The following is a 21,786-nucleotide window of genomic DNA, read 5'->3' as shown; positions in this document are numbered from 1 at the left end:
AAAGCACAAGCAGAGGGAGTGGCAGGCAGAGGACGAATCAGGCTCCCTGCTGAGAAAGGAGCCTGATGTGGAACTCGATCCCAGGACCCTAGGATCATGACCTGAGCCACCCAGGCAACCCTCATCTGCTGAGGATTTAAAAAACAAAAACAAAAAACTAGACCAGTATCTGGGCCCCATGTCAAACCAATTAAATCAGAATCCCTAGAGGTGGGGAGTTGGGCTTCAGTGTGTGTAAAAAGCTCCCTGGGTGATGTGCAGCTAGGCCTGAGAACAGCAGGATATGACAGTGACAGAGTGAAAGGATCAAGTGTCCAGCTCCTGGGGAAAAGTGAAGAGGAAAGCTCTACTGGCAGCTCTGAGTAGGGAACACGCATGGTCAGTCGGCTTACTTAGTGTCAAATGGGGCCTGGAGGACTCGGGGGACAGCAGGAGGACCCCGGCCGTCTGAGCAGAGCGGAGTTAGGAGTGCAGGGAGGAAGGCTGGAGGGCGCAGGCAAGGCTTCCTGTTCCTTGTTATTTGGTTCAGGGGCAGCCCGAAATTCTCTCAGTAATCTTTTGACAAGCAGCCCCATCTCCATCTCTTCTTCCCAGTGTCTACACAACGACAGTCGTCCACCACCTCTGTACAAGGAGAGCAAACCTCCCACTCAACAGAATTATAGAATTTTAGAGCTGGAAGGGACCTTCGATATTATCCGGTTTAACACTTTTCTTTTGGACTGTGAATATCTCCACAGGCCTGTTAAAGGCAAGGAGTGTTTCTTATGCTTCATTGTTTCTCTAGTGACCACAGGGTGGATGCATAAATGTTAAATGACCAACTGAATGAACAAATTTTCAGATGAGGAAGCTGAGTTGCATAGTCAGTAAATTAGTCAGTTCATTCACTCAATACCAGTACAAACAGAAAGCTTTAGATATCCATAAGGATGAATGTGCAGCACAGTGACTATAGTTAATAATCCTGTATTGTGTATTTGAAATTGTGGAGAATAGATCTTAAGTATTCTTAGCACACCATAAAATAATAGTAACTATGTTAGATGATGGATGTGTTAATCTGTTTGTAAGGATTTGTGGTAATCATTTCACAATGTATAGGTATATCAAATCATCATGTTGTACAACTTAAATATTATACAACTTTTATTTGCCAATTACACCTCAGTAAAGCTGAGAAAAATAAAAGTAGCAAAAGTTGCAATATACTCATAATTTTTGCTTTAACTTAACATAATGTGTTTTTTCTTATAATGGATATTTGGTATTTCATAAACAAAAATAAATGCTTGCAACTGGAAAAAAAGAAACGTAAGAAACTGCATATTTCTGATGATCTTAGAAATACAAGTAAATTTAATCCAACCAACACTTTGATGTACTTACTAGGGAAGGCATGGTATTAGGTGCTATAAAAATTAGTGGAGCTTAATTATTAAGGGCCCAGGCTCTGGATTCAAAGTGCCTGGGTTGGATTTCTGGTTCCTACTTTTTGGCTGTGTGATATTTATTTATTTATTTATTTAACCTCTTCATCCCTCCCTTTTCTCAACTGTAAAACGGGAATAATAAAATACGCCTTGCAGGGATGACAGTACTTTATGCAAAATAAATACTCACTAAATATTATTAGCACTATTTAATATTATCTGCTGTTTTGAACCCCCACTATGGAGAAGAGTGGGACCTGTTACCTACATGGGACTTTATTTTGCTGAGCTTCATGCTGGGTTTGAGTGTGCCAATGGGAGCTAGGGCTGAAGCACCTCTGAATTTAGGTAAAATAATGCAGAGAGGAGTTTGAAGTCAGGAGGACAAGCCAAAAGGAAGGAAATGTGAGCCGGTGGGTCTAACAAGGGATCTGAGAGCTGCTTTTCTGTGTAGTGTGGTATGTCATCTCCATGACAAAACCTACAGTGAAGTCCACTTTGCTCACTAATGTTTTCGGGTGATGTGGTTTACTTTGGCAGAACTCAAAGTGGTTCTGGGTCTAGCAGGGAGGATGTATAGCTGGTGCATTCAGAGGATGGGAGAACAGTTGGCATCTGGGTTCCACAAAGAAGAATGAGACTCAGTCTGAGCCCTTAAGAAATCATGGTATAATGCAGAGATTGATATGTGTGCACCATATTAATTTAAACACAAGGTAGAATAAATCTGGTGTTATACTGATTGCACAAAGTGCTACAGAAATATGGAAATGGGAGAGATTTACTCCAAATGGGGGTTCGGAAAAGCTTCAGGGAGAGATGGTATCACAGTTTCTAGGTTAAGTGACTGTTAGGACTTAATGTGTTTCCACCAAAATGTATACATTGAAATTCTAACATCTAATGTGATGGTATTAGGCAAGGGGCCTTGGGAGGTAATGAGGTTATGGGGCTGAAGCCCTTGTGAAGGGGATTAGTGCCCTTATGAAAGAAACCACAAAGAGCTCTCCTACTCCTTTCTGCTATGTGAGGACACGTTGAGAAGACAGTCAACTACCAGGAAGTGGGACTTCACTGAACACCGAATCTGCTGCCACCTTGATCTGGACTCCCCAGTTTCCAGAACTGTGACAAATAAATGTCTGTTGTTTAAACAACTTAGCCTATGGCATTTATGTTATAACAGCCCTAACAAACCGAGACGAAGAGAGTGCCTAACAAGTGGCTATGGTGAGCAGAGGAGTGAACAAAGGATCGGAGGCAAAGAAGTGCAGTGCTGTGCTTAGGAAACTGTGAGACTACCTGGTATTAGAAAACGATGCCAAAACCCACTTCCATCTCTAGACATTTTGCTATGTAAACTACCACTGTTATGTGCGGCTAAATACAATCCTGATAGAGTGCTCAGTAAATACGTGCTAAATGAATAAACAGAGGAATGACAAGAGGATTGGACTGGGAGATCAAAGATCTCAACTCCAATTCTGGCTAACCAACTGTAGTAGTAGACAGAGATGTTTTTGTCTGCCCAACTTACCTTTCTTCATTCTTTTTTTAAGATTTTATTTGTTTGCGAGAGAAAGCGAGCACATGAGCGGAGGTGGGGAGCAGAGTGAGAAGTAAGTATAAACTCAAATACAGTATAGGCCAGGGGTTAAGAACACCGGTTCTGGAAGCAACAACCTGGGTTGAAATCCTGGTTCCACATACGTGTCAGCTTTATGTTCTTGAATAAAATCACTTAACCCTTCTAAGCCTCAGTTTCCTCATCTGTAAAATGATACCTACCTCATAGGTTGAAGAAAGGAAAGAATTTTATGTATAGGAATATTCTGGAAGAATATAAACAAAATGTAAATAGTGATTATTTCTAGGTGATGGAATTATGGGTGAATTTGTTTGCATTCTTTTTCTAATTTCTATAGAAAAATATTTCTATTTTTATAGTTTCTACAGTGAATTAAAATACTATTTTCTGAGTGTCAGCGTAGCATCACAGTTATGATCACACACTCTAGAGTTGGACTTCTTAGGTTCCAGTTACTTATTAGCTGTGTGAGCTTGGGCAGGTTACTTAGCCTCTCTTTCAGTTTCATCATTCATAAAATAGAGATCATATTATTTCCATCATAGATGTAAACGGATTAATATAGGTGACGTGATTAGAACAGTACCCGCCACATAGTGTTATATGATGTTTTCAGATATTAACATTTTTCTCTTTTATGTCCTTTTCCTCAAAATGCCTATTCTTTGGATGCTTTAAGTCAAGAAACTAGGTTACAGGTATACAGTAGCTCACTGTAGTTTAATGCAGGTGTCCGCAGACTGACCAGTGGCCACGTGCTCTACGAGCTAACAGTCTTTACATTTTTAAAGGGTTGTGAAAAAAGAAAGAAAGAAAAAAGAAGAATGTGCAAAAGAGATAGTAAATACTTTAGGCTTTGTGGACTACATACCCTCTGGCCCTTTACAGAAAGTTTGTTGGCCGTTGGCTTAATTTGTTTCCCCTTTCAAATATGTTTAGGATTTAAAACCACCATGCTATAAATACCAAGGAGTAAATTTCTAAGGGTAGAATTTGAAGAAATACTGTAATTAGGAAGGGAGATAGTTTTGGACGAGGAAGATTTTATTCTGTTTTGTGAATATTTGCTCCTCTGCTTTGTGGTAAGATCACTTTTTTCTACCAGTGATTAAGAATGGCTTCACAGTAATTGAAAGCATGGTACTATAGGATCAAACAACCCAAAAGGTACTTAAACTCACCAGGCTGAATGGGATCAAGGCTGAATGGGATCTCAAATGATTACTGTGTTTCTCTCAGCCAACTCTGTCATGTTGGTGGTGGCAGTCTAACTACTGTGGGAATCTGGGATCATATCAGGTCTGGAATCAGCAAATTTGCCAGACTAAGTACTCAGTTCCTTGCCACAGCCCTTGTGGTAATGAGTGTGGGAGTGGGAAGGCTGACTCAAGGATCTCTCTAGACCCCAGTCAGGCATATTTCAGAGAAAGAAAGTTGCCACTAGTTAAATCTTTAGATTTCAAAAGAAATCCAAGGTTGTTAAAAAGCAATTGTTTTTGGAAAGGGGGAAATTAAGCTAAGTTGTTTGTTGGGGTTTTTTTTTTTTTGGTTGTTAGCAAACAGAAAGAGTGTTAACCTGTGATTATCAGGGTAACTTTATCTATTATTTTACTCAGCAGTAAGCAATTTGTAGCCTTTCCATGTGTTTTCATAAGCACACAAGATAACCTCAAGCAAGAGAACGGGAGAAGATACATGATGTTCCTCTGAGGACTTCAAACTACACCGGTAGGAAGCTGGTAGGTCTGTCTAGGAAGTTGCTGTGGGGTGGGGGGTTGCATTTGTCTATTGAGCCCAGGAGTCTGGGTATTGCTGTAGTGGGTGGAGGGTGGGGAACTGGAGGGCTACTTCCTTTCTGACCTTAATTGGGTCTGCTGAGATTCAAACACGAGTGGTCAACCAAGGGGCTGTGGTGTGCCAAAAGTCTATTTGCATGAAAAACTAAGGATACTTCCTGGGCAGAGCGGGTCAGGCAGACACTTTTGACACAGTGAAAAAAAAAAACACCTTAATTATAAAAGGGCAGAGGTGCTTCTGAATATAGCATAGATTCTGTACTCCAACTTGACTTTCAGCTCACCGCCAGAGTGTCTTAAGTCCTACTTGGGGAGGGAGGGCGCCAGAGTCCCTACTTTTCCCTGCAACAGACTTTTGGATGAAAAAAAGAGGGAGGAGATGCTCCAATACAGACTTGGCAATTTTTTCTTTTCTCAAGTGAAGTCATTTAAAAACACATATGCCACCTAATATTACCATGGTTTCAGAAAAGAAAGCTGTAAAAGGGATATATAACAAAACAAATTTAACTTAAAAATTGGATTACTTTAGACTTTATAAAAAAACTTTGAAAAACGACAACTTTAGAACAGCTTCTAGTGAGACAGGGCAGGGACGGGACCTGGGCCTCCTCAAACCTGACCGTGAAATCTAGCTTTCCTGGACAGCTGAAACTCTATGCCTCTCGAGTAGTATATCTTGCAGGAATGTGGAAGCAGGATGATTACCTAGTGGAGGGACTGAACTACGAAGACAGGTAAAGACTGAACCAAACTAGTCTGCACCCAGGTGGACCCCCTGCCCTGACTTTTCACCAACTATTCCTCTCATTGTAATACTAAAACCTACACACATGGGTGGAGATTTAACATGCTAAATGAATAGACTTGCGACATGTGAGGAAGCATAAATTTTTAGTGCGCAGGCACCAAGAAATTCCTGACTCTGTATGTCTCAGCATCACTCCTTTCTCTCTTTGGTCCCTTTAAAAACTTTCCCTGGCCTATATTAGAGGACTCAGTCGAAGAACTCTTTTCTTTGTGCTGTCTCCCTTGTGCTCCAGAATAAGCCCCAATAAAAGCCTTGCCTGGAACTTTCTTTTGGCCTCCAGTCAATTCCTGCTGTTTAGAGAGCCCAGAGACCAAGTGAGTGACACTAGGAAAAACTCCCCTCCACCATGTTGCAACTACTTATCCCTTTTCTTCTCTGTTTCTTCATCACTGCTTACTCCCTGCCTCTGGTCTTCTACCACACACAGCCCTCCAATGTTTCCAATCACACTTCTTCTTAATTATATCAGCTTAGTAGGGCATGGATCAGCTATGGTCTTGGGGAGGTCCGATGAGGGGAAGCATGCAGAGCAGCAGACACTCAGGCTGAGTGAGACCTATCAAGGGCAATAAGGTCAAGGAGGGCAGTGGCTTTCGCTTATTTTCCACTATATCCCCCTGATCCCGAAAACAAGGCCTGGAATACACAGGTGTTTAATAAATGTTCACTGAACCAATGAATAAAATACTGGCAAGCTATATATAGATTATCCTGTAATACACCACTAATGACAGTGAGGTAGTAGTCACTGCCTTACGGGAGGTAATGACATTTTGCAAATCATTAAAATATTAAACCTCTTTGCAGAAATAGGAGAAGGAAAAAAATTGTCAATACACCATGCTAATCCAACCATCATTATCTTTGTTGCTATTCTTCTCAGTGTTTTATAATATGCATTTAAAATTTATTTGTAATCAGAAAATTTTGGATAGGAAATACGGCACTTATTTCCAAAAGAACCAATCTCCTTTACCTACACATATCACTAAAAACAAACTTAAGTGATGTCGCCTAAGTAAGTCTGAACTAACCTTTGATAATCTCTGTCAGTGCATGTGGTATAAATCATAGAAGACTTACTGGTTAAGGAGGTATAACACATGTATTCTCTTGCTGACTTCTATTGTAAGGGTTTCCATGTCTCATTGGCAAAATTAGAGGATTCATAATGAGGGATTCATAATCTCAAAGGTCTTAAGTCTGAAATTCAATGATTCCTAGAATAGATTTTATTGTTTAACATTGATTGTAAAGTAGCTTATAAATATAATATTTATATATTTAGGCATGTAAGTTTATATATTTAAGTATGACAGTAAATATAAACTCAGATATAGGAGCTCCTTCCATGCAGAAATAGATTTTGGAAATTCACATAAAGACCACTTCTAACATTTCAGGACTACTTTTTACCTGGAGGGACAGCAGTGAGTAATTTCACTTACCAGAAAGACTGATTATTGGTAATTTAAAGTTCCAAAGGTAAATCTTTACCCTTATAAGCCAATAAAACAGAAAATTAATTCAAAACAAAGTGACAACATACCAGCTAGCTCCTAGTCTAAGGGACAGAGTGAAGATAAAACATTAATTGGTGCAGAAATGAGATAAAGAAAATTTTACCATATGCTCCTACATGGAGTAGGGTAAAGCAGGAAATTCTTCCTTGCAGTAGAATTCAGGAACAACCCTCTCCCCTACTTTTTGTTTTTCTCAAGACTAAATCACTTCCTCTGGAAAATAACCTGGCAGTTTGAGGATTATTTCATTAATTTAGGTATAATCTTTCTTTTGGAGAATTCAGCGGAATTGCTTTGAGCTGAAGTTTAATCTCCATTGCTACCACCCCCAGTCAAGTGAGAATGACAGGACCAGGAAGATTTAAATAAACGACGCCCTCAAGGGTGACAAAAATGCTTCTGCTGTGGAGATTGTTTCTGTTGAAACTTTAAATAGCCTACTCCCGTCACAATTTCAGAAGCAGCATAAATAATTCGTGCTGCAAGCTGTTAAATCGAAGTATATCAAAACTGCTTCCTAGCCTCACTGCTGAAGCCGAATTAGGACTAGCAGCCACACTCCAGGATTTCCAAGGTAGCTCAGGAAAGAAAGAGAATCTGGGACTCTTCAGAGGCCCCAGATTGCACGCGTCTTCCGAAACCAAACGCCAAGGTGTTTACCAACATATGTTAACCATATTAATAAGCATAATTACCCTATCAGGTTGCAAAATTCATGTATATAATAGCGACTTTCCTACCGCACGTCGCCAGCAGGCAATGGATCTCCGCAGCCACCCTCGGCCCCAGGCCCGGGCTTCGGGGAAGCCCATGGTCCCTCCTCCCTCCAAAACCAGCCCCAGGCGGCCCGTTCCCAGAGTTCACCACGGTCTCTTGCCGCCCCCTGCTGGGCTCTTCGCGTCAGGCTTGCAGAGGGCTGCCGCGCGGCCGCCCGGGGGCGCAAAGAAGGCGACGCCACCGCTACGCGACCGGAAGTTAGTCTTGTTCATTTCCGCCTCTCGGTCCCGCCCCAGGCCGTAGAGGCGGAAGTAAAGCCCTATTCCAAGTATTAGTACAGTCCAGGTTGAGGTCTGTGGCTGGCTGCACTTATGCTCTTTATTTTTAGACGTGGGTCTGGGTGATTTTGATGTATGGTGGAGTCTCCTTCCTGTGCAGTCCCTTGGCGAGTCGGTTTTGGGGAAGAAGGGGGAGCGGGAGAACCCATGGAATGGAACCCGTGTAATTACTATATTAAGCGAGCTAATACGAACTTGTGACAGAGTTCCGCCTTTTTCCCGGTTTTCTAATTTTAGGAATAATCCTTACCTTCTAAGTTGTGGGGCTGAAGTAAGACAGTATATGTGAAGCACTTAGCTCCGGTTTTACAAACAATGCGTGATAACGCCACCTTTTCCCGTTAATACTCACGGGCGTGTTCTTGCCGTTTTACTCTCGGTATCTCTGAGAGATGCTTAGTACATAAGCGGTGACGCTTTTCACAACGTTATGCAGTGTTAGCTGGGATTGATTTCTTTATTCTGTATCACGAAGTGCTGACAGTATTTTGCCCTCCCCCCCCCCCCCTTTTTTTTTTGCCATTTTTAGGGACAGCTGTTTTCCAGCTCTTCAGGAGAAATGGAACATCCTCTTTAAGACAAATTAGGTGAGAAATGGAGTGCTGTAAAGATCTCCAAACTTCCTTTGTTTTATCAAAAGACCAACTGGAATGTAGTACCCTGGGGCAGTGATTAGCCATCTCCATTAAAAGTCCCTTCATCAAGGGAGTGCAGCAGAGAACAAGGAAATCTTCTTATTCCTCAGGCCTTACAAGTTATGAGTACAGAGGTTTTCAGTGTATTTGTTAATTTTGGACTTTAGTCCTTGGAATAATGGTTTTGGTTAAAGAGTGAACTGAAAGATTTAAATAAATTATGGAATATTATTTTTGAAATTTGTAGATTGAGACAGTTGATACTTTTTGCATTAGGTTGCTTATATACTTATTACCTTGCTAGATGTTATAGGAATGTTTTTGAATGTTGATTAGGTGCTTAACTTTTTTTGTATTGAAAACTGAAAAACTGATAAAGGCCACATATTTCCCAGTACTTTTTGCACCCCTAAACCAATTTAATTTGTTCTTAATTTATCTGGTTGCAAAATAACATGTTTATTAAGTAGTATCACAGTATTTCAGGAACAGTACATAGCCCCCATTAATCTCTCAGAGATAATTCTTGCTGCCTTTTTACCTTTTTATATATTAATGTCCCCCCCTTATATAAGTGATATTATTTTAACTGTACTGTTATGTGGTTTGCCACTTACAATATCTTGGATATCTTTCCATTGTGTTAGATATGCCTCTTTTTAAAAAAATCAGGTTGTATAGCATTAATATTACACAGATGTATCACAATTTATGAATCATTCTGTTGGTGGGTTTCTTCTTTTCTGCTATAGCAAATGTTAGGATAGTCATCCTTTTTAATAACAAATGTGTGTTGTCCTTTTATTTCTTCTGGATAATTTTAAAGAAGTGAAAATGCTGGTTAAAGGATATGGTGGATGGTCCCAAATTCCCTTCCAGCAGTGGTATTTGGAGAATTTCCTGCATTTCCTCACATGCTCATCAACCGACCACAAGCGAGAGAGAGCAGGAGGAGAGGGGAGGGGCGGTGGGAGAAGGAGAAGCAGACTCCGCACTGAGCAGGGGTGCCTGATGCAGGGCTGGATCCCAGGATCCTGGGATCATGACCTGAGCCGAAGGCAGACGCTTAACTGACTGAGCCGGTGCCCCTGGTTTTAGATTTTTTAGTAATAAGTGATAAATGACTCACTTCAGCAGTATTTGTTAAATTAAAGATTTGTGGGAAGGTAGTATTTGAATGAGACCTTGTACTTATGGATAGATATGGGAGGATGGGCCTTTCTGAAAGAATAGCTTCCACAAAGGCAAGGAGACAAAAATGGGCAAGAATGTTTAGAATTTGAGGTTTGAGAGGCAATAATGCCTCGTGTTGTGAGGTGGTAGACTAGAGCAGATAGCTAGGCAGGTAGTTGGAATGGTGTGGTGAGAGCGTTGAGGGTGAGTGCGAAGATTTTGCTTTCTAGGGGAGAGCTATAGAGGTCTTTAATCAAGGAATAAGGGATGTAATCACTTCTTTGTTTTATAGATATGCTATGGTGGCAGTTTTTCATGACTGATGTTAGAGAAGCAGGTTAGGTGGCTGTTATAGTCTGGGTGAGGGAGAACAGCAAAGAGTAGAGATGCTAACGAAGATACTGAGGAAGCTGAATCTACATGATTTAATGACTTTGGGGTTGAGGAAGAGGAAGAAAGTAATCACTTTTAGATTTTTATCATGAGTGACTATTACGATCAAGTGGTAGTGATTCCATTCATCAGAAGAGGGCTAGTTTGGGGGCTGGTAAAGATGTTCAGTTTGGTTTTAGACATGTTAATTCATGTGGAAGATATTTCCGCAGCGAGCGAATTATACATAAGACATAGATTCAGGAGAAACCTTAATAGATATATGACTCCTTTGTGAAGAAATTTGGCATATATTTTTACTCTTAGTCTGTTATTAATACAATTCCTTTTGAACTTTCTGTGGCTTGCTCAGCCTGTTTGTCATGGTGCTAATCATCTCAAGAGTTTGTTGTCTAGAGTAGTTGTCTTCAGACTTTTGACTGTGTACACTCTCAGTAAAAAAGGTTTCATACATGTACCTCCAGTGTATGTATATTTATTTACTAATTATATACATGTTTTACAGTACTCTTATATTGTACATATAAAACACATAAAATGGAATTTTTAAAAGGCTAAGACAGATATAAATTAGAGTGTCACTGCTTGCTTCCTATAGCCCATTGGATCATCTTTCACCCCTATTCCCAAAGCACGGGTCTTAACCTACCACTGTCAGTGTTCTGTACCATTATCCAGTAGAGGTCACCCTTGTGTATCTGGAAGAGAGAACAGATTGTTGAGCTCTGCAGGTAGAGCCTTCATTCTGTAGTTAGAATGAGGATCTTATTTTTCAGTTTCTAAATTCATGCATTTTTGGAAGAAGTTGTAGTTAAAGAGTAGTATGTGGAATTATGGAGAAATACAGAATAGTGAACTCAGAGTATGGGGCAATCTAAAATGTGCTGCTGTTTGATGTTTATTTTGTGAGTGTCTTGCATTTTTGTTTGAATGGTATTTGATAGTATAGTTTGGGAATCTTTTTCTAATTCTTTGAAGATCTGTAGATTACCTGAGGTATCGGAGAGTTCCCTGCCAGTAGGCATACTCTTAAATTCTTGTTATCTTGGTGTAATTAAGGGATGGATGGCTGGCTCAATCGGTGGAGTGTGCAACTCTTGATCTTGAGGTTGGGGGTTCGAGATCTCGAGGTTGGGTGTAGAGATTACTTAAAAATAAAATCTTAGAAAAAAATAGTGTAGGGCAGACACAGAGAGGCTTTCTTTGACACTGATCTTGAAAGCAGTATCTCAAGCCCAGAGATATTAGTGGTGAGTTGGAACCATCTATTTCTATTTTTTATTTTTATTTTTTAAAGATTATTTTTAAGATTTCATTCATTTATTTGTCAGAGAGAGAGAGCACAAGCAGGGGAAGCTGCGGGCAGAGGGAGAGGCAGGCTCCGATTAAGCCACCCAGACGCCCCTATTTTATATTTAATTGGAGAGGTGAGAAGGGAAATGCTTCCTTTAAGTGATAAGAGCCCATTGTTAGTAATTAGCAATTAAGAGCTAGGTTTGTCACAGCTATATAAAGAGGAAAAAGTACAATTAAAAAATACATGTGTTTTATGACTCAGACCACAATTAAAGAACATAAATCATCTGACAAATTGAATAACAAAAGAAAATTTTTCTGTTGCTTTCCTGATAAAGTATTTCCTATAAATGCAGATACTTATTTTAGTAGGTACCTATGGTTATTATCATATATAAATTCATACATTTTGGGCCCCGTTTCTAAATGATTAGGAAAATGAGTTATTGAGGTTTTAGTCACTTGCCTGAAGTTATGTGTTGTGAAACAGATGCAGAGAGCCCTGGGTTCATCTTTTATAATGTGGCAGGGTAGAGGAGGATGGTGAAAGTAACTCTTCATTGTTTATGTGCTCTCAGCACAGTTCCACTGTGTGGATTAAATAGTGCAACTAGATCATTTTGAAGATAAAAATTGGTTTGGAGTAGTTGGGTTACAACCCAGGGGGTAATAGGGTAAACTGAAGGACATGGGATTGAGATTGGGAACTGTTGACCAGAGGTCTGTATAAAGCTAAGAATTAAGACTAATGATAGCATGGGTTTAAAGAGAACCATGAGTCTAGAAAAAGGTGTTTAAGGTGGAAATTAGATAGTCTGAAGTGTTGATTTTCAAGGCTATATTTAGAGTTTGAGGAACCAGGAAAAGGGAACAGGGGCAAAGTAGTCTGGTAGCTAAGGCAGAGGCAAGGCCAGAGATCTGGGAAGTTGGAAGACAAGGTAGAATTGAAAGCATTGGTTAGTAGGAATAAGCCAGAGGTTTGAAAACTAGGAGGATAAAGCAGAAGTAGGGAGGGTCAACTGGTTTTGGGTAGCAAACACAGGCAAGTCCAAATGTAAAGAGCAAGATAAAGGCAGGAATAGCTGTGGATCAGTGATGATGCTTATAATGCTTTTCTTCACATTAAGAATGGAAGCAGCCCCAGGCCCACAGATAATCAGAAGCAGTGAACTAAAGAGTGGGAGTGCAGTGGTTGAATTGTTACTGCAGCACCAGGAGAGCTGGAGCTATACATATTTTCTTATAGAAGTGACCATGATGCTTATAGGACCTTAATATGGCTTTTAGCTGTTTAACACATGCATTTGTATAATATTATGTATGTTGTTTTACACAGCATTCCAAAAGGTTTGGGATACCTGACCATTATGGCACCAAGAAACTTCTTGTGTATGAGAAGTAACTTTCTCTTTGGTTCAAGATGTTGGATGATCCGATTTTCAGCAGAAGTCCTCCTTAAATCAGTTTCATTTAGGCTTTTTAGTGTGAAGTGTGGTAATGCAGACAGGGAGTCTTTGGAGAATGAAGAATTACTGAATAACTTACTTACAATGGGAGTAGACGTTGACATGGCAAAAAAACGACAGCCTGGAGTTTTTAATAGGATGGGAACTAAAGAGCAGGACCTGAAGATGTTCCTTCTGTCCAAAGGAGCTAGCAAAGAAGTGATTGCTAGTATCATATCAAGATATCCACGAGCCATAACACGCACACCTGAAAGTCTTTCAGAACGGTGGGATCTGTGGAGAAGAATTATGACATCAGACCTTGAAATTATAAATATTTTGCAACGTTCTCCTGAATCTTTTTTTCGGTCCAATAATAACCTAAACTTAGAGAATAATATAAAGTTCCTCTATTCAGTTGGATTGACCCATAAATGCCTTTGTCGATTATTGACCAATGCTCCACGTACCTTCTCCAACAGTCTAGATCTGAATAAACAGATGATTGTATTTTTGCAAGAAGTCTGTTTGTCTTTGGGTCACAATAAGCCCAGAGATTTTGTTAGGAAGATAATTTTAAAAAACCCTTTCATCTTAATTCAGAGTACCAAACGGGTAAAAACTAACATTGAGTTTTTACAGTCAACTTTCAATTTGAATGATGAGAAGTTGCTTGTTCTGCTCTGTGGTCCAGGAGCTAAAATTCTAGACCTTTCCAATGACTATGTCAACAGAAACTACACAAATATCAAAGAGAAGCTGTTTTTTCTTGGGTGTACTAAAGAAGAGATACACAAGTTTATTTTACGCTATCCAGATGTGATCTTCTTGGGAGAGAAAAAGTTTAATGATAAAATAGACTGCCTCATAGAAGAAAAATTTAGCATATCACAAATAATTGAAAATCCTCGGATTTTGGATTCAAGCATAAATACTTTAAAAAATCGAATCAAAGAATTGGTAAATGCTGGCTATAACTTCAGTACATCAAACATTGCTCTTTTATCTTGGAGTCAAAAAAGATATAATGCTAAGTTGAAGAAGTTAAACATTGAATAGAACATTGTTCTGGGAATTTAAAAAGTGTCAGTCTTAACAATGTAGTGATACGTCATTTTGAATTTGGGCCTTTCAAAAAGAATTTTGGTTTCTTAACCATATATACATACATAATGATCCTTTGGATATTTTATTTTAAAGGTTTGTAAAAACTCATGGTCAGTATGTTCCAGTATAGTCTTCCCAGCTAGCTACCTTTTCTCTAGTTTGAATTAATACAACATCAGGTTATATGCTACAGGCTGTGACTGTCATATGAATAGTAGTTCCTGAGTGCCAGCGTGGGACAATATGTAGAAAGATAGAAAGTACAAAATAAGTTTTTATGGTTTCTGTTCAGATTAAAAAATCAACAGATTCATTTGGACAGTTCTGTTTCCTCTCGGGGTTTTGAATTGCAATTGATTTTTCCTGTTATAGCCACATATCTAATTGTGGTTCATCTTCAAAATAGAATGCCAGTAAAAATCTGACAAACCAAAAAGGAGGGTTTTTCATCTCAAGTTCTGCATTCTTCATTTAAACCATTAGTATGTTCCCCTTTCCCTCCAAGGTAGGCTCAATTTACTGTGGGTATATCCTGATTTCTTTAAAGACAATGGCAACTATGATGGGCAGAAAAATGGCTACCCAAAGATGTCAGTGTCTTAATTCCCAGAATCTGAATGTGTTCTATTACACTGGAAAAGGATTTTGCAGATGTAATTAAGTCAAGGACCTTACGACAGGGAGATTATCCCAGATTATCTGTGTGGGCCCAGTGTTATCATATGGGTCCTTAAAATGGAAGAGGGATGCGATGTAAGGACTTGACCCTATTTACTGGCTTTGAAGGAGGAAGAGACCATGACCCGAGGAATGCAGGTGGCCTCTAAGAAAAATGGAAAAGGCAAGGAAACATTTTCCCCCTGGTGCCCCCAGAAAGGAACACAGCCCTGCTGGGACCTTGAATTTAGCCCACTGAAACTTCTTGTCAAACTTCTGACCTACAGAACCATAAGAGAATAAATTTGTGTTGTTTTAAGCCACCGAATATGTGACAATTTGTTATAGCAGCAAATAGATGAATATAGCAACTAAACAGTGATTAGTTGCATTATAGGTGGAGGAGTCACAATTTATGGTTCTTTCAGTATATCTGTTTTTCTTTTTTTTTTTTTTTTAATTACCTGTTTTATCTGCATACCTTTCTGGAATGACTTAGCAAGTTGTTTGTAAAGACCTCTAAATGTCTGTAAAAAAATGAAATGTAAGTAAAAATCTAAATAAAGGAATATTTTTACTTAGTGTAGTTTAAAGAAATGGTTATAGTTCCTGTATTTTTTTTTAAAGATTTTATTTATTTACTTGACAGAGAGAGACACAGTGAAAGAGGGAACACGAGCAGGAGGAGTGGGAGAGGGAGAAGCAAGCTTCCCACTGAGCAGGGAGCCCGATGGGGGGGCTTGATCCCAGTAACCTGGGATCATGACCTGAGCCAAAGGCAGACACTTAACCAACTGAGCCACCCGGGCGCCCCTAGTTTCTGTATTTTCATATTTATGGGCATTTTATCTAATATAAATAAAGAACAAGGAATTTGTAGATGCACCAACTTAAAAAATGACAGATGAGATGATGTCTGTATTTTGAAGACATTCATGATCTAGCTCTGATACAAACTGAAAGAGAAATGACAAATTATATGACCTTAATTACTTCCAGTTGTTTTCTAGAGACTTTTGTTTTCTAGATGTAGATTTTGAATTAAATAACGGTGCTAAACCTTTGAAGACATTTCCTAAGTGATGCCTCAAAAAAACTTTCTCCTGCCACTGATAGAAACAAAATGCCTGTTTTTTCAAGGCCATTTGATGTCAATGATACTTAAACTTATTGCCAGTACACTATTTGATGGCAAGCATGGCATGGTTAAGAAAACATTGGCTTTAGAGAGATACTTCTTTGGAGTGATATATCTGGGCATCATTCCTGACCAGCTCTGTATGTGTAAATATTTCAGTTTCACTGAACTTGTATTCTCATTTGTAAGATTAAAAATTGACCTTGCAGAGTTGGCAAAAATCAGCTAACATAGAGTCTATAAGTCTTTTTGTAGGTAGTAACTGTTCATTGACAGCTATAATAAAATTACAGTATTTTACAAAACAGCTTTATTGATACATAATTTACATATAACGCCAAATTATTCAATTCAACATACTATTTTTTAATCATAGAGCTGTATAATCATCACAATCTAATTTTAGGATACGTGTTTGCTCCCTAAAAGAAACCCTTTGTCCATTTGCAGTAAATTCCCATTGTCCTCCCCCTTCCCTAGCCCTAAGCAACCAATGATCTATTTTTTATCTCTCTAAATTGTGTATTCTGGACATTTCAAATAAATGGAATCATACAATATGTGTTTTATTTTGTGACTGTCTTCTTTCACTTAGCATAATGTTTTCAAGTTTTGTCCATGTAGCACATATCAGTATAGTGGTATTATTGGGAATAAATGTTGTTATTGTTAGCCAAGTATTAGTTCCCTACATATTCTGAATTTTATGGGAGTATTTTCGGAGTCATTTCTTTGGAATCTAACAAGTTTGTAAGGAACTTGAGGGAGGTGGGTAGCAGAGGAGATAAAAGATTATTCGGCATCAAAACTGGACAGCTACACGCAAAAGAATGAAAGTGGGCCACTTTCTTACACCATATACAAAAATAAACTCAAAATAGATTAAAGACCTAAATGTGAGATCTGAAACCATTAACTTTTGGAGGAAAACATAAGCAGTAATCTCTTGGATATCAGCCTCAGCAACATATTTATGCATATGTCTCCTTACGCAAGGAAAACAAAAGCAAAAATAAACTATTGGGACTACATCCAAATAAAAAGTTTTGCACAGCAAAGGAAACCATCAACAAAACAAAAAGGCAACGTGAATGGGAGGGAGATTTGCAAGTGATATATCTGATAAGGGGTTAATATTCAAAACATATAAAGAACTTAATACAACTCAATGTCCAAAAAATAAAACAATCTGATTAAAAAATGGGCAGACCACCTGAATAAACAGTTTTCCAAAGAAGACCTACCAATAGCCAACAGATAACATGGAAAGATGCTCAACATCACTAATCATTAGAGAAATGCAAATTAAAGCCACAATGAGATACCACCTTACACCAGTCAGAATGGCTGGTATCAAAAAAACAAGTGTTGGTGAGGACATGGAGAAAAGGGAATCCTTGTGCATTGTTGGTGGAAATATAAATTGGTGTAACCACTGTGGAAAATAGTATGGAGGTTCCTCAGAAAATTAGAGAGATAGTAATATTCTATAACATTGTATGGTGACCATACTTACCACAGTGAACATTGAGTAATGTATAAATTTGTTGAATCCTTGTACATCTGAAACAAATATAACATTGTATGTTAATTATACTTCAATTAAAAAAACAAAGTGTTGATGGAGAGGAAAAAGGGGTTATTTGTCATGAGGATTATACCTATATATGCTGATATACTACCTCTAGGATCAGTATATGAAATTAAATATCTGTTGAGTTGGGGTGGATGGGGGGAGCAAGCGTAATTTTAATTGTTAAGCTTTACATCCAGAAATTATTGACAATCTCTTCTCCAGTATTTGCTGTATTCTCTTCATGTTTATGGTAAATATAAAGGAACATAAAAAAAGAGGGGACCCCAGGCATATATAGAGAGGTGTATGTGTATAGATATATATGCTGATCCTTAACTGGCCATTATTATACCTGAGGTGGCCGTAGGTGATTGAGCAGCAACAGCTGGGGCCAGTGAGAGGTGGGATGCACAGCAGTACAACATAGCACATCTTTGGAAGGTTGGGGAGGGACAACTTTGTAGCAACAAATGGATAATGCCTGTCAGGCAAGATTAACATGTCATACTTTTAAGGTTTGAGTCTGAGGGAGAGTCAATTCTTCTTTTAAAATTTTATAAATTATAAAAATTATATGAATTTAAAAAATTATAAAATTTTACAAAAATTTAAGTAATATTTTTTCATGAGTAAAAATAAAATCCATGTTTATAATGGGAAAAATGGAAAAGAAGTGAATCACAAAAAAGAGGAACTATAATCTTATCTCCCAGAGATAATTGGTTAGCATTTTGGTGACTTTTCTTGTGTTTGTTTTTTTTTTTCCCCCAGAATATATCCAGGAGTAGGTATGTGGCATATATATTCAAACTGAGATCAAACTACGGTTTTTGGTTTTTTTTTTAAGATTTTATTTATTTATTTGACAGAGACACAGCAAGAGAAGGAACACAAGCAGGAGGAGTGGGAGAGGGAGAAGCAGGCTTCCCACTGAGCAGGGAGCCCGATGCGGGGCTCGATCCTAGGCCCCTGGGATCATGACCTGAGCCAAAGGCAGACACTTAATGACTAAGCCACCCAGGTGCCCCTGAACTACGTATTTTTTTTAAAAGATTTTATTTATTTATTGACAGACATTGAGAGGGAACACAAGCAGGAGGAGTGGGAGAGGGAGAAGCAGGCTTCCCGCTGAGCAGGGAGCCTGATGCGGGCTCGATCCCAGGTGCCTGGGATCATGACCTGAGCCAAAGGCAGATGCTTAATGACTGAGCCACCCAGGTACCCCTCAAACTTTGTATTTTATAAATTGCTTTTTAAAAAACCTAATAGATCCTGAATGTATTATTTTTTAGTAATCAATTAATTATAGAGTCAATTAAGTATTCACCTGTAACAAATTTTAACATTGGCATGAAATTCTGTCATTTGGATAAACCAGAATTTCTCTAGTCAATCTCTCACTATTAAACAGAGTGAGTAAATTTTAGTATATTACTAAGTTTTTGAAAAGGCCCAGATTAGTTCAGTATTCCATCGCATTATACATATTTTTTTAACCACTGGTATACTTCATAAGTTGAAATTTTGCTCTAGAAAACGTGAATGTTAAGACTGCTGCATTTTGCTGTTCTCCAAATGTCAGATGTATCTGCAAAACTTCCTTTTTAAAATGGAAATTATTGGGGCGCCTGGGTGGCTCAGTTGGTTGGGTGACTGCCTTCGGCTCGGGTCATGATCCTGGAGTCCCGGAATCGAGTCCCGCGTCGGGCTCCCTGCTCGGCGGGGAGTCTGCTTCTCCCTCTGACCCTCTTCCCTCTCGTGCTCCCTATCTCTCATTCTCTCTCTCAAATAAATAAAATCTTTAAAAAAAATAAAATGGAAATTATTTGTGCATTCTAAATTAATGGTGTCAACATGAGGACTTTCAAATAACTGTGGGAATTAGGACAACAGCAAAGATTAAAGAAAAATTAGTTTCTTCATGAACTTAGCAGGAAGGAATAAAAAATCAGTAGTATTTATAACAGTTCATCATTATTAAACCAATTATTTCTCCCCTTAAATCATATACTTTCGAAGGTCTAGGTAGGTACATGGTCTGTGGCTAAAGATCCAATAGTATGGCTTTCATGTGATAAACTAGATTATTGGCTCCTTCCCTGTGTACCATAATACTCCACACATTACACCAACAGTATGATTTAGTGGAGATCTGTTGATGGCAGAATTCTAGCCATAGTCTTTAATAGGCAGTTGTTACACAGTCCAAGAAGAACTTGGCACAAGCAAGCTAGGATAGCAGGACTGGTTATTAGATTTTGGGAAGAGATCAAAGCAGAAGGCTGGTTGCCCAACACTGGGGAGGGAAGAGTTGAGCTATGACTCATACTCATTATGGTCCTCTAGGGATCATCTCTGGAGGCACAAGGTCTGGGGTTTGATTGGCCACCTGGTACTTGGGAGATGGGTGCCCTAAATTAGCCAAGAGGTCCTTGGACTGAGGCTGTTCATTCATTCCTTAGTTTATTCCCTGTTGACTCAGGAACCTGTGACAGGACAGCTGCAGTAGGATCAGTTTTGGGGTGTTGAGGAAGGCACTCATGGTAAATGTCATATCAAGCCATCTGTATCTTCTTGCTCATTTTCGTGTTTCTGGTATCCCCCTAATGATGGTCTTGCATCTTCACTTTCTTCTGGTCTCTTCAAGATAGTTGATGTCTACCCTTTTGATTTCACACTTTTCTCCCTCCATTCACAAAGGCTTTAAATACAAGGAAAAAAACAAATTGTGTATAGAATTTCTTTTTTAGCCTTTGGACTAATTTCTGAGTGGAATTTGGTAGAGAGAAGACATTTGATAGAATCCCATTTTCTGTCTCAGTTTCACTATTAATCAGACAGATATTTGGAATTTGTTTTTCCTTAATAGCAATATTGTGTGAAGATCAATGAGCTTATGTTCATGAACTACTTTGTGTTAATTGTGAAAAATTTTAATATGATTGTATGATAGTTCTTCCATATCCATTTTTAATATCCCATTGCCACCTTCACAGCTGTCAAGGTACCTTCAATTTATGCCTACAATCATTATCTTCTTCTTTTTATTTTACAATGGAAATGAATTTATTCTCCGAGAATACAGAATCATTATAAAAGCCTTCAAACAGTACACTGAAACAAAGTCCCAGCTAGCCTATTTATCATACACTTGAGGAAATATCCTTTTATTCTTAGTTCACAAAGAGGTTTATTTTTTTAAATCAGAGATGAATGACAATTTTTGAAAAAATTTTAAAAATCAACTCTTAAATCCATTAATGAATGACATCAGTTGATTTCTTCATGTTACCCTTTGTTTTATGGAAATAAAACTATGCCATATTCAATTTACTGATATTTGACTTAGGAATTTTCATTAGTATTCACAAGGGAAGTGGTCTACAGGTTTCCTGTCCCTCTCACCTTGTTATTATGGAAGTTTTCGTGGGTAGTTTCTTTGTGTTTTAGGGGGAGGGAGGTTAACACTTTGTCAGGCTTTTGGATCAGGATTGTGCCAGCCTCATAAATTAATTTGGAAGCTTATTACTATTTTTTGCCTAGGCTTTGGAACCATTTGCAAATGGTGGGCACTACCTATCCCTTAAAGATTGGCAGAACTTGCCTGTAAAATCAGCTAGGATGGTATCTTGTTCATGATAGATCCTTGACAACAATGGAACGTTGCTGTGAAGAGACTTATCTAAAGGCTTTTGACCATTATCTTTTTAGTAGATATCAGTATAAAGTTCTTGCTTGTCCTGGTTAATACATTTTGCTTTGAATTCTTTTTTTTTTTTTTAAGATTTTATTTATTTGAGATAGCAAGAGCCCAAGCAGGGGGAGAGGCAGAGGGCGAGGGAGAAGCAGGCTCCCAGATGAGCAGGGATTCTGATATGGGGGCTTGATCCTAGGGCCCTGAGATCATGGCCTGAGCCAAAGGCAGATGCTTAATAGACTGAGCCACCCGGGCGCCCCCATTTTGGTTTGAATTCTACATTGATAGTAACATTGTCTGTTTTATGTCTATACAAGGACTTTGTACATACATGTTCTTAACCAAAACCTGGAAGCAACCCAATATCCATCAACAGGTGAATGGAAAAATAAATTGTGATATATTCATGCAGTGACCTACTACTCAGCAACACACACAAAAATGAACTATTAATACATGTAAC

The 21,786-nt window shown here is 38.6% G+C and overlaps 2 protein-coding genes and 1 long non-coding RNA gene across 6 annotated transcripts in view; 2 read left to right on the top strand and 1 right to left on the bottom strand.

Annotated features, from left to right (window-relative positions):
* AKAP9 (A-kinase anchoring protein 9) overlaps positions 1 to 7,929 on the bottom strand; it is a 197,921-nt gene extending 189,992 nt beyond the window's left edge. The window contains exon 1 of one of the 2 annotated variants that reach the window (XM_073898794.1): positions 7,892 to 7,929. The gene's annotated coding sequence lies outside the window, so the exon portion shown is untranslated. Of the gene's footprint in view, positions 1 to 7,846 lie in introns of both variants that reach the window. The other variant, XM_073898793.1, reaches the window with a different exon arrangement.
* The window catches only part of LOC141373859 (uncharacterized), a 141,787-nt gene that overhangs the window by 1,996 nt on the left and 118,005 nt on the right, over positions 1 to 21,786 (top strand). The gene's annotated exons all lie outside the window — the stretch shown is intronic.
* Positions 3,010 to 16,610, top strand: MTERF1 (mitochondrial transcription termination factor 1). Of its 3 annotated transcripts, XM_073898815.1 has the most exons (4): positions 3,010 to 3,052; positions 4,638 to 4,760; positions 8,736 to 8,793; positions 13,040 to 16,610. In XM_073898815.1, exon 4 carries the CDS (start codon positions 13,071 to 13,073, stop codon positions 14,205 to 14,207), a length of 1,137 nt encoding a protein of 378 aa, XP_073754916.1. In that variant the 5' UTR covers positions 3,010 to 3,052; positions 4,638 to 4,760; positions 8,736 to 8,793; positions 13,040 to 13,070; the 3' UTR covers positions 14,208 to 16,610. The 3 variants fall into 3 exon arrangements, with proteins under 3 accessions (XP_073754916.1, XP_025728635.1, XP_073754915.1); XM_025872850.2 differs by lacking the exons at positions 3,010 to 3,052; positions 4,638 to 4,760 and adding an exon at positions 8,160 to 8,219; XM_073898814.1 differs by lacking the exons at positions 3,010 to 3,052; positions 4,638 to 4,760 and adding an exon at positions 8,229 to 8,258.

The sequence above is a fragment of the Callorhinus ursinus genome, unplaced genomic scaffold (genome assembly GCF_003265705.2).
Source record: "Callorhinus ursinus isolate GAN/ISIS: 27379988/994484 unplaced genomic scaffold, GSC_fseal_2.0 scaffold12, whole genome shotgun sequence".
NCBI classification, from domain to species: Eukaryota; Metazoa; Chordata; class Mammalia; order Carnivora; family Otariidae; genus Callorhinus; species Callorhinus ursinus.
This window is presented reverse-complemented; position numbering and strand designations above follow the sequence as displayed.

Excerpts from the sequence above, each read along its gene's own strand:
- MTERF1 (XM_073898814.1), top strand. Across the intron at positions 8,794-13,039 it reads TCCTCTTTAAGACAAATTAG|CATTCCAAAAGGTTTGGGAT; the intron begins GTGAGAAATGGA and ends TGTTTTACACAG.